Genomic DNA, 12291 nt, shown 5'->3' on the forward strand with positions numbered 1-12291 from the left:
GAGGGGAGGGTCCAGGACAGTGGAGGAGACAGTCACTTGCTCTCTGAGCTAGCTGCTGATTCGCACAAGTCTGCAAACCACTTGGAGAGGATTTTAACATTGTATTTTTTCTATAGCCTGGTGCGCTGCAAGCACCTATAAAGTGTGAGTACCCTGATGTGTACCTACAATAAATTTCTATATTTAAACGATAATGTACTATCTGGCCTCTTTTGTATTTTAAATTGAGGATACCATCTTTGGATTACACCTGGGGGAGCTTGTAAATCCTGCTACTTAGAGCCCAGAGGTGGTTCAGCTGCTGTTGTGGACCAAACTTAATTGCACGGTCACACAATTGGAGGTGAGCGCAGTCACATGGGGGGAGCACGTGTGTGAAGTCACAGTTAATATTATTTGGATCATCATCACAGAGTCACTTTATGGGACATTATATTATATATATATTTTTTCACTGCGAACTTGCTGAAAATAAGTTTTGAATAATATATATATATATATATATATATATATATATATATTTTTTTTTTTTTTTTTTTTTTTTCACTGTGGACTTGCTGAAATTAAGAATTTTTGATATCTTATTTTGACGTTTACTTCAATATTTTTATATTTCTTTTACTGGGCACTGTTTGCTTCTAATATATATATATATATATATACACACACACACACATTTTTTTATTTTTTTATTTTCTTCACTGTAGACTTGCTGAAATTAAGTTTTGAATATATTTTTTTTTTCTCACTGTGGACTTACTGAAATTAAGAATATTTGGATGTTTACTTCAATTTCCTTTATTTCTTTCACTGTGTACTTGCTGGACGAGTATTTCCTTTATATATTTTTGCACCATTTACTGTATATTCTCCTGTTTTGTGCCTTCCTGGGGGGTCCCTGTGGGGGGTGGCAGCGGGATCGCCCGGCACAGAAAGCAGCCCAAGGTTTCATGCCTGTGTCGGTGTTTGAGGCCACTCATGATCCTTTGGATCTTTCCATCTCACTTGGCCTCCATCTTGCTACTCCAGTGGGAAGTTTGAGCCTGCTAGGTAGCGTTTCTGTGTCAGTGGGTTGGGGGAGGTCAGTCAGGATGGGAACACCTGCTTCTTCCTCCCACAACCCTACATAGCTGCCGCCTATCAGGCTGTGGATTGGTGGGGGAGGGATGTTTAAGTGCACTGCATTGGAGATTAGTTTGTTTTCAGTGTTGCCAACCTACCAGATTGAAATTTAATGACACAACACTAAAAATTTACTGGCACAGCCAAGTTTTTACTGACATTTCCAAAAGTTACAAAATCACAGTTTTAAGTGCAAATGAGAGTATTTAGTAAGTAAGTAGCTCAGGGACAGGACTCAGGAGGGCACAAAATTAGAATGGGCGCACACGCACATAAAATTCACTCTCACAGTGACACTGACAGCAGTGACCTCAGTGGGAGGAATAGTGCCCCATCATTGGTGTCAGTGGGAGGAATAGTGCCCCATCATTGATGTCAGTGGGCTGAATAGTGCCCCATCATTGATGTCAGTGGGAGGAATAGTGCCCCATCATTGGTGTCACTGGGAGGAATAGTGCCCCTTTGTTGGTGTCAGTGGGAGTGCCTCAATGTTGTGTGTATCACTGGCAGGAGTTGTAGGCCATTGTTGGAGTCAATGGATGAAATAGTGCCCCAAGGGCCAGATAAAGGTAAGCAAATGGCCACATCTGGCCCTGTTGCCATAGTTTAGAGACCACTGCTTTAGAGCTTATCAGTTTTTTCCATTTCTTTTGTTACAAGTACAGGGAATAGTCGTTGATCTGTCAGAAGTGCTGTTGTATGTGTGAGTGTTATCAGCCACACTCATTATCTTTTTCCTAAACTACTCAACCACTCCTCTCTCTGATCTCGACAGCATACAGGTTAATTCTTCTGTAGTCCAAGACAGGAAAGAGGAGGGCTCTATGAAATAACACAGGAAGACCACAGAAGACTCAGGACAGCTCTGAAATTCTGAAAAGATTTTTTTGCGCTTATCAAACAGAAATAACAAAAGGCTTTTAATAGTATATTGAACAGACCAAAAGGGAGCTAATACTTATAGAATTGTGGTCTAGACTACCATGGAACACCAGAAAGATAGGCACCTCATCCCCTGTACATATTTGATTTATAAAAATGAAAAGAAAAAAGGGGGAATTTTGCGGTGCTGTAATACAGAATGAAATACATGAAAGGTACTATATTAATATATATTTCCCCTTTTTTATTCTAGCCTTGACTTACCTTCGTCTATGCCCTCCTTCTATTGAGTGGCCATCTGTGGGCAGAGGGTTACACATATTTTCCACACTTAGTGGCTGGTTTTTAGTGCATCTGAGGGTTCGTGGAGGGTTAGTGGAGGGTTAGTGGAGGGTAAGCACTTCTTCTTGAATCTTCACATGGAAAGCTTCTCACACATTATATAATTTCTTGTTTATGTCTTCCAAATCTTACATTGAATATTACTAATTTCTGTTTTTCTCAAACACTTGTTAGTTTGCACATCCCCTGATGAAGCCAATGCGAAACATGTTGGGATAAAGTGCAGCAAGTACCTCATGTCTTGTCTTCAGGACCCCTCCATTTGTTTATGTATATCTTCTTGTGATTGTACTATGTGCAATTTTTTAATTGTATCTTAATAAATGAATACATTTTATATAGTACCTTTCATGTATTTCATTCTGTATTACGGCACTGCAAAAATCCCCTTCTTTTCTTTTCATTTTTATAAACGGAGCTAATACTTGTTGGGGCTTACATGCATTGTAACAGCTTGTAGGCAATACACAAGGACACGTTCTAGTACAATGTATCACGGGATGCATTTGTCATACACAGCTGTGTGATCTTATACGACTGAAGTGTCTTAGCGATGTGCAGTGATGCATTGCCTTTCGGTGGGTTTGTATGAGCCCTTTACATAATATTGTATGTTTGTTCAGAGCTTTGTATGAATACTGCATCACTGAGCATTGTTCTGTGCTGGGGAGAGGGGGTCGGTGCCAGCAAAATAGTGCTGAGTGGTTCACAGCGTGACCTGGTGGTGTGAATCAGCTGCAACCACTCTCATTGTGACACTGTGACCTCAGCCCATGGGTTCTTCTCAGCTGTCCCTATCACTGTACCATCTCATAGGCATGGAGTTTGAGTAGCACACATCGGTCACCATGCAGGAATCTGCTAATTCCCTGGCGATGGACGGGTACTGCAGCAACGTGCCAGCCTTCCTCACCAAGCTGTGGACACTTGTAGAAGATCCCGAAACCAACCACCTTATATGCTGGAGCGTGGTAAGTGTTTCATTGGTGAGGCCCAGCTAAAGAGGTTCAGAATTGTAGGGATTAGGGATGCTATAGGGATTTTGTAAGTCTTTTCTATATACAGTACATAGAGGTTAATATCATACCCAGAGATGAAAAGAGAGCGGAGCTAATATTTTAATTTCCTATTTGACCTTCATAAATACACCTGCAGCCAAGAACGATAGCTGGTTGGTTAATCAAGAAAATACATTGATTATGAACTAATATTTAATTTTATGATATATATTTTGTCTTGTAATTCTACCTGAACCTGGCTCTTTTTGTGTATTTTACATTTGCCTTTTGTTACCTACATTTAAATTATTTTCATTAGAAATTATCTTAGAAAAATGTTTATTAAAAAAAAGATTAAAGCATATTTAATCATGAAGGATGAGAAAATGTTGTAAGTTTGTAGTAATATCCTGTGGGTTAATTAGCATATAATTGTGAACCCTTTTTCTGTATTAATACATTATGAGCCATCTAGTCTTAATAATAAAAATCATATTTCACAAATACACATATTACAATCTTTATTGAAAACATGGTGTAAACATCAAAGGTTATTGATGCAAAGACTGTGAACCCATGTATTTAATACATAGTGGATCTACATTACTGGAAATAATCTTAATATGGCCCAATCCTGTATTCAAAACAATTCCAGTGTGTGTAAATCCTTGGCGTGTCTAATCATGCCACAGCATTTCATTGGCACTGAGGTCGGTACTGTAGTCTTGAGCATTCTTTCTAATTGAGACACTCCGTTGTTGATACACTTCTGTGTTTTGTAATATTATCAGGCTGCATGACCCTTCTGTTTGGCTTTTCCGAGCCAAATGTCCTGGCATTCTGTTGTAAAATGTCTTCAAACAATTGGAACTCAATAGCGATTGCAAGACGTAACATACTGACTTTACCATGCTTCACAGTTGAGATATGGTTATAGTGGTGGTATTAAATGCATTGCTGCTTCTTGGCATAACACTTGGCATAACATATTGTTCTGCTTTTTTTTAAACTGTTCACTGATCATGCCTAGTAGACATCGGACGAAAAATACTGCTTTTGTAGCGATCGTTCCGATAATCGAATCATTAGTACACAGCTTTTGAGAGCTGATCACAGTTCAAGCACAAAACTTTTTCTCGTACGATTTCAGAACGACTGATTTTTTTTTTAATTAGTATAATATTTGTACAAAAAAAAAAAAAAACATGACCAAGACCACGCATGCTTGGAAATGAAAGACTACATTACAATACAATACATGACATCACTTCCGAAGTTGTATTCTGTTGTACGAGAATTTTCATAACTTTAGTAACCTATTGGTTTTCGATATGAGACTAGCATGCAAACAAAAAAGACAATCATTCATATTCTCATCGTGTGTACCGGGCTTAATGCTGCAAGATGCCAAAGTGGTCATTATCAGGGCAGTTTTTTTTTGGGGAGAGAGAACTAGTTTCTCTCTTTTGATAAACTAGCATAAATATAATTGTTGTTCAGTTGTTTCTTTTGATATACCCATAAATATGAGGTTATCAGGAGCAAGATATGTGGGCAGGCTCTTCATTGCAACCATAGGGTTCACTTTCACTTGTATGAGGGTTGTATGGCATGTGCTTGCATTGTTGATTGTAGGACACCATTTGTAGAGTAGTGATCGATTCAGACTGATTGCAAACTATCTGCTAGTCTGTGAATTGATGGAGGGTCCAAGTCCTTAGAATTTTTTTGTAACGTTTTACAGCCTTGGGAGCGCCAACAACATTTCTAATGGGATTGCTGCACTGAAATCTCTTTTGATCAAGCCATATTGCACTTAAATATTGATGTTTTTGCTATGGCAGGGCAGATCCTGAGTGGAATACTAGACTCATTAATCGAAAAAGGAATTGTTCAATTTTTATTTTATACAGCTGTTTTTATTTGTCATTATGACTTATGAACTATTCATGTAGAAAAATCTTTAGAGTAACAAACCAAACAGACAGCAGAGGGCGCAGTCTAAGCATAGTAAACATATGTTTATTGAATAAAAAGACATTTGGCAACTCACAAGCATCAGAACAATAAGTGCCTGTCAACAATATCTCAATCTGGTGGTCTGCTGCTGGAACCACAGTATCACAGATGCAGAGAATCCAGTCCACAATGTGCAGCTAGCAGCACCGACCCAGGGACAACCAGGAAGCAGGGAAGCTTCTCTGACAGGCGTGGGAACCAAGTCTGTGACATCAGACGCCAGGAGGTGTGAATGGAGTGCTACGCATTTCGAGGTGATCCTGCCTCTTTCTCGAACACTTTAGTGCACTGCTGGAGTGTTGACAGCTTACCATATCTGTGAAAGTATCTCCAAGTCCTCTCTGCAGCAACCTGAATTCCATGTAATATACTTCTGGTGTCCATAGATACTTCATAAATATAGAGTACTTTATGGCCTCATAATCATCATTCTTTCCAGTTGACCAGAGTTTTGCCTCTCAGTCCTGATGCCAGATACCAGGCCTACCATGTAGGCAAGTCCCAGACCCTATATCATTTGCAAATATATTAAAAAGTAGGGGTCCCTGCTGGTAACAGGTGTAAGAGGCATTCCTCCCAATAATCCACATTGTAATGGAATATTTTATAATTTCCCCACTGACCACAAATATAAGGGGCATTCTTCCTGCTTTCCATCATGGTAAGAGGCATGTTTCCCACTGACCCCAATGTAAAGGTGCATTCTTCCCACTGACCACTAGGGATGAGCCGAACACCCCCCGGTTCGGTTCGCACCAGAACTTTCGAACGGACCCCAAATTCGAACGAACGTTAGAACCCCATTGAAGTCTATGGGACTCGAACGTTCGAAATGAAAAGTGCTAATTTTAACGGCTAATATGCAAGATACTGTCCTAAAAAGGGTTTGGGGATCTGGCTCCTGCCCCAGGGGACATGGATCAATGCCTAAAATGTTTTTAAAAATGGCCGTTTTGGCGGGAGCACTGATTTTAATGACGATTAAAGTGAAAAAAAGTGAAATATTCCTTTAAATATGGTGCCTGGGGGGTGTCTATAGTATGCCTGTGAAGTGCCACGTGTTTCCCGTGTTTAGAACAGTCCCTGCACAAAATGACATTAAACGGAAATAACACCATTTAAAACTGCTTGCGGTTTTAATGTTATATCTGGTTCCTGCAATATGGTTGAAAATCATTGAGAAAAATGGCATGGGTAGCCCTCCCTGCCCATTACCAGCCCCTTTAGGTCTTGTACGCATATTAAGGGGAACCCCGTACCCATATTAAAAAAAGGAAATGCGTGTGGCCCCCAGGCCCTATATACTCAGAACAGCAGTATACAGGCGGTGCAAACAAGACAGGGACTGTGTAGGTTTGTTGTGTTAAGTTGAATCTGTTTGTAATTTTCAACTGGTACATTTTTAAAGTGTAGCTCCAGTCAAAAAAACTATTTTTAAGCTTTTTGGAAAACATAGGGAAGGGTTATCACCCCTGTATAATTTGTTTTGTCGTCCATCTTTTTTCATCTCACTTGCTGTTGTCTCCTTCCGTTTGCAAGTAGGAGATGTTTGTAAATTGGATGTTTGAAAGTAGGGGCCTGCCTTATATGCTCTGCAGAAATGGCGGAACAAGGTGTTGGTTTTGCCACAACATTGTAAGCCCTCAAAGTGACTCTTGGTGGGCGCTGGAGCGCCCTGCTGTGAACGATTATATCAAGAATTGTAATTACATGCCATTGTTGAACAGTGGTAGAAAAATTGACCTTTGGTGGTAGTGGTGCTGGTGCCACAACACTATAAGTCCTCACCGTTACTCTGGGTGGGCACAGGAAGGGGCCCTCCTGTGAAATATTATATCAAGAATTGTAATTACATGTCCCTGTTAAACAGGGGCAGAAAAATTTGGCCTTAGGCACTGCTGCTGGTGCCACCACACTGCAACCTCTCCCATATACTCTAGTTTTATTGCAGGAATTAGCCCTGCTGCAAAGCATTGCATCAAAAATTGTAATTAAACGCCCCTGTTAAACAGGGGCAGAAAAATTGGGCCTTAGGCACTGGTGCTGGTGCCACCACACTGCAACCTCTGCCATATACTCTAGTTTTATTGCAGAAATTAGCCCTGCTGCAAAGCATTGCATCAAAAATTGTAATTAAACGCCCCTGTTAAACAGGGGCAGAAAAATTGGGCCTTAGGCACTGGTGCTGGTGCCACCACACTGCAACCTCTGCCATATACTCTAGTTTTATTGCAGGAATTAGCCCTGCTGCAAAACATTGCATCAAAAATTGTAATTAAACGCCCCTGTTAAACAGGGGCAGAAAAATTGGGCCTTAGGCACTGGTGCTGGTGCCACCACACTGCAACCTCTCCCACATACTCTTGTTTGATTGCAGGAATTAGCCCTGCTGCAAAGCATTGCATCAAAAATTGTACTTAAACGCCCCTGTTAAACAGGGGCAGAAAAATTGGGCTGATGGCATCAACCAGAACCAGAAATGTTCTTCCAACATATCAGCGGAGGAGGAAGAGGATAGACAATCAACATAACAGGACAGTCACTCAGCATCAGCATAAGCAGTCTTGAAGGGATGTGATATTTAAAAAAAATTATTCTGTTACATCAGCTTCAGGTGCTTGGTAGCTGTGGGTGATCCAAAACTGATTCATCTTGATGAAGGTCAGTCGATCAACTGATTCGGTGGACAGGCGCACCCTGTGATCGGTAACAAAGCCACCAGCAGCACTGAAGGTGCGTTCCGAAAGAACGCTGGATGCAGGACAGGCCAGTAGCTCAATTGCCTACTGTACAAGCTCTGGCCAGTGATCCATCCTCAAGACCCAGTAAGCCAGAGGATTTTCGGTGGGAAAGGTGTCCAAGTCTGACCTTGCCCCTAGGTATTCCTGCACCATGTAAATCAGACGCTGGCGATGGGTGCTGGAACCGATCATACCTTGGGGCTGCTGACTAAAAAATTGTCTGAAAGCATCAGTCAGACGGCCACCTTCTCCACCGCTCCTTCTGACCGATGCCTCAGCAACACGTTGTCCAGGACCAGGAGTTTGTAACCTCCCAGTCTCTGGGAACGCGTTGCACAGAGCTTTCTGCAAGGCCTCCCGGAGATGTCTCATCCTCTGCTCCCTCTGTGATGGCAAGATAAGGTCGGCAACCTTACCCTTGTACCGTGGATCAAGGAGAGTGGCCAGCCAGTAATGGTCCTTCTCCTTGATCCGAAGAATACGAGGATCCTTCCGCAGGCTTTGCAGGATCAGGGAGGCCATGCAGCGTAGGTTAGCTGAGGCATTCGGTCCGGAGTCCTCTGGGTCACTAAGGACAACATGATCTGCAGCTACCTCCTCCCAGCCACGTACAAGTCCACGTGTTTCTTGGGACTGTAAATCATCCCTATAAGACTGCTGCTGCTGCTGCTGATGCTGATGCTGAGTGCCAGCCTCCACCTCCATGCTGACACAATCATCCTCCTCCTCCTCTTCCTCCTCCTCATCCTCTTCCTGTGTGATGGGTGGCACAGCAGGAACACTGTCTGGATAAAGGGGGCCTTGAGAGGCAAGGAAGTCCTCCTCTTCCTGCCTCTGTTCTGTCTCAAGTGCCCTGTCCATTATTCCACGCAGCGTATGCTCCAAGAGGTGGACAAGAGGTACAGTGTCACTGATGCATGCACTGTCACTGCTCACCATCCTTGTGGCCTCCTCAAACGGTGACAGGACAGTGCATGCATCCCTGATCATGCCCCACTGGCGTGGTGAGAAAAAACCAAGCTCCCCTGACCCTGTCCTGGTGCCGTAGTCGCACAGGTACTCATTGATGGCCCTCTGCTGCGTGTGCAGCCGCTGCAGCATGGCCAATGTTGAGTTCCATCTGGTGGGCATGTCACATATAAGGCGGTTCTTGGGCAGGTTCAACTCCTTTTGGAGCTCAGCCAGCCGAGCACAGGCATTAAATGATCGGTGGAAATGCACACAGACTTTCCTGGCCTGCTTCAGGACATCCTGTAAGCCGGGGTACCTGCCCAAGAACCGCTGCACCACCAGGTTAAGGACGTGAGCTACACAGGGCACATGGGTCAGTTGTCCCTGTCGGAGGGCGGAGAGGAGGTTGGTGCCATTGTTGCAAACCACCATTCCTGGCTTAAGCTGGCGTGGCGTCAACCACCTCTCGGCCTGCTTCTGCAGAGCTGACAAAACATCCGCCCCAGTGTGGCTCCTGTCCCCCGGCATGGCATCGTTTTGCCTGCGTACTTGCGTAGCCCCTGGAACGCCTACGGAGCACCGCTGGTTCTGAGGACAGAGCACTGGAAGAGGCCATGGAGGAAGAAGAAGAGGAGGGGGTGGAGGAGAGAGGTGTGTCACAACCAATAGTAGCATTTTGGAGGCGTGGTGGCGGAACAACCTCCAACACTACTGCACCTTGTCCTGCATCCTTCCCAGCTGCCAGAAGAGTGACCCAATGGGCCGTGAAAGACAGGTAACGTCCCTGTCCATGCCTGCTGGACCATGAGTCAGCGGTAATATGCACCTTACCGCTGACCGCCCTGTCCAGCGAGGCAAGGACATTGCCTTCCACATACCGGTAGAGAGCCGGAATCGCCTTCCGTGAGAAAAAGTGACGTTTGGGGACCTGCCACTGAGGAACCGCACATTGTACAAACTCACGGAAGGGGGCCGAGTCTACCAACTGAAAAGGCAGCAGTTGAAGTGCTAGCAATTTAGCCAAGCTAGCATTCAACCGCTGGGCATGTGGATGGCTGGGAGTAAACTTCTTTCGCCGGTCCAGCAGCTGGGGCAGGGACATTTGCCTGCTAAAATTGGACGTGGGTGTACCGCTAGCAGAGTTCCTGGAATTCTACACCTTCATTCCTCTCAGAGCAGGTTTCAGAGAGGACTGAAGGTCTAGTGGGGTTGGAGATGCCAGCTGATGAGGAGCAAGGAGAGGTCCGCTTTGTTCTTTGGTGTGGGTCTTTGAGGTACGCTTGCCAACGAGCTGCATGGCAGGTCAACATATGTCTGGTCAAGCATGTAGTGCCCAAGCGGCTGATGTTTTGGCCACGTGAGATACGCTTGAGACATATGTTGCAAATAGCAGCGGTGCGATCTGATGCACTCGTCTCAAAAAAGGCCCACACCAAAGAACTTTTAGAATAACGCGCAGAGGCAGCGCTCTGCACAGGCGGAGCTCTGCCGTGTGATTCAGTCGGTGTACTGCCCCTAAGCTGGCCCCCGGAGGGCATCCTGCCTCGTTGGGCATGTGCCTCCTCCTCTTCCTCCTCCTCCTCTCTCCTTCCAGGCACCCACGTGGAGTCAGTGCCCTCATCATCCCCTCCCTCTTCATCGCTGTAGCAAACCTGGCAGTATGCTGCAGCTTGTGGAACATGACTGCCAGATTGCTGTCCTTCTTGAGCATCCCCTCTCTCTACGCTCACGCTACTGCCTTCCTCTAGCTGAGTGTCATCATCAGAGCCCACAAAACACTGGGCATCCTCCTGGAGCATGTACCCAACACTGTGCTCAAAGAGTTCAGGAGACTCCTCAGGAGGACGTGGTGGGTCTAGGGAAGGAGTCACTGATGATGACATTGAGAGGAGGGAAGAAGATGCGTTAGACAGAAGATGCGTTGGCAGCTGCTTTGCTAGTACCCTGAGACTGAGTGAGAGAGGATGAGGAGGATGAAGAGGGCTTGGTCATCCACTCTACCAAGTCGTTGGCATGTTGCAGTTCAACATGTCCAGCTGCCGAAAAGAAGGACAAGCGTGTCCCATGGCCACGTGCTGATGACAATGCACCGCGTCCACGACCAGCACTGTTGTCTCTAGACACAGAGCCTGCTTGCCCTCTTTTATCGGCTCGCGCCTGTCTGCCTCTCCTTGCTGGCCTTCCAGACATGGTAATGGCCTGAAGGGAGTTGGGTAAAAAAGCAGTTGGGTAGTGTATATTGTGCTAGAGGCACAGAACACCCACTAACTCCTGCAGATGCCTTTATTATATAACACCAGAGATAAAGGGGTATATACAGATGTATACTGTGCTGTGCTGGAGGCACACACAACTTCCAATAACTCCTGCAGATGGCAAGTGGGCTCAAATAGAGAACAGCTATGTAGGTGGATATAGCGGTATGTACTGGGTACAGAGCACGCAGACAGCACGCACTATCTCCTAACACTACTGACTGCAAGCTCTATTATAAAAGATAGATCACTTTATAGGTGAGGTGAATATAGCGGTGTATACTGCGGTCAGGGCACGCAGACAACAACCACTACACAACAGCAAGATCAAAAATCGTCCGAAAACTATCGGTGTGTACTGTGTTGAAGGTACACAGAACACCAACTAACTCCTGCAGATGCCTTTATTATAGAACACCAGAGATAAATGGGTATATACAGATGTATACTGTGCTGTGCTGGAGGCAGACACAACTTCCAATAACTCCTGCAGATGGCAAGTGGGCTCAAATAGAGAACAGCTATGTAGGTGGATTATAGCGGTATGTACTGGGTACAGAGCACGCAGACAGCACGCACTATCTCCTAACACTACTGACTGCAAGCTCTATTATAAAAGATAGATCACTAGCTATATAGGTGAGGTGAATATAGCGGTGTATACTGCGGTCAGGGCACGCAGACAATAACCACTACACAACAGTAAGATCGAAAATCGGCCGAAAACGATCGGTGTGTACTGTGTTGAAGGTACACAGAACACCCACTGCTTCAGACGCCAACACACTACACAAGGCCGCCGCGCTGGCGGCCTTATATAGTGTGGGGCGTGCACTACACAGCCTGAGCTATGATTGGACACAGGCATCCTGCCTGTGGCCAATCATGGCTCTCATCGCTGCTGGCGCTGCGATTGGCCAAGCATGCGGGGTCACAGTGCATGCTTGGCCAATCCTGAGCCAGCAATGCACTGCGCCATCG

At 44.9% G+C, this 12291-nt stretch overlaps 1 protein-coding gene across 2 annotated transcripts in view; it reads left to right on the forward strand.

Moving 5' to 3' along the window:
- The first annotated feature begins 3069 nt into the window (after nucleotides 1-3069).
- The window catches only part of LOC143934861 (heat shock factor protein 4-like), a 158727-nt gene continuing 149505 nt past the window's right edge, over nucleotides 3070-12291 (forward strand). For both annotated transcript variants that reach the window (XM_077458465.1, XM_077458464.1), the window contains exon 1: nucleotides 3070-3317. In XM_077458465.1, the coding sequence (XP_077314591.1) occupies nucleotides 3195-3317 (123 nt within the window). In that variant the 5' untranslated portion in view covers nucleotides 3070-3194. The remainder of the gene's footprint in view (nucleotides 3318-12291) is intronic.

The sequence above is a fragment of the Lithobates pipiens genome, unplaced genomic scaffold (genome assembly GCF_037356315.1).
Source record: "Lithobates pipiens isolate NorthernLeopardFrog02 unplaced genomic scaffold, aLitPip1_a1.2 Scaffold_28, whole genome shotgun sequence".
Taxonomy (NCBI): domain Eukaryota; kingdom Metazoa; phylum Chordata; class Amphibia; order Anura; family Ranidae; genus Lithobates; species Lithobates pipiens.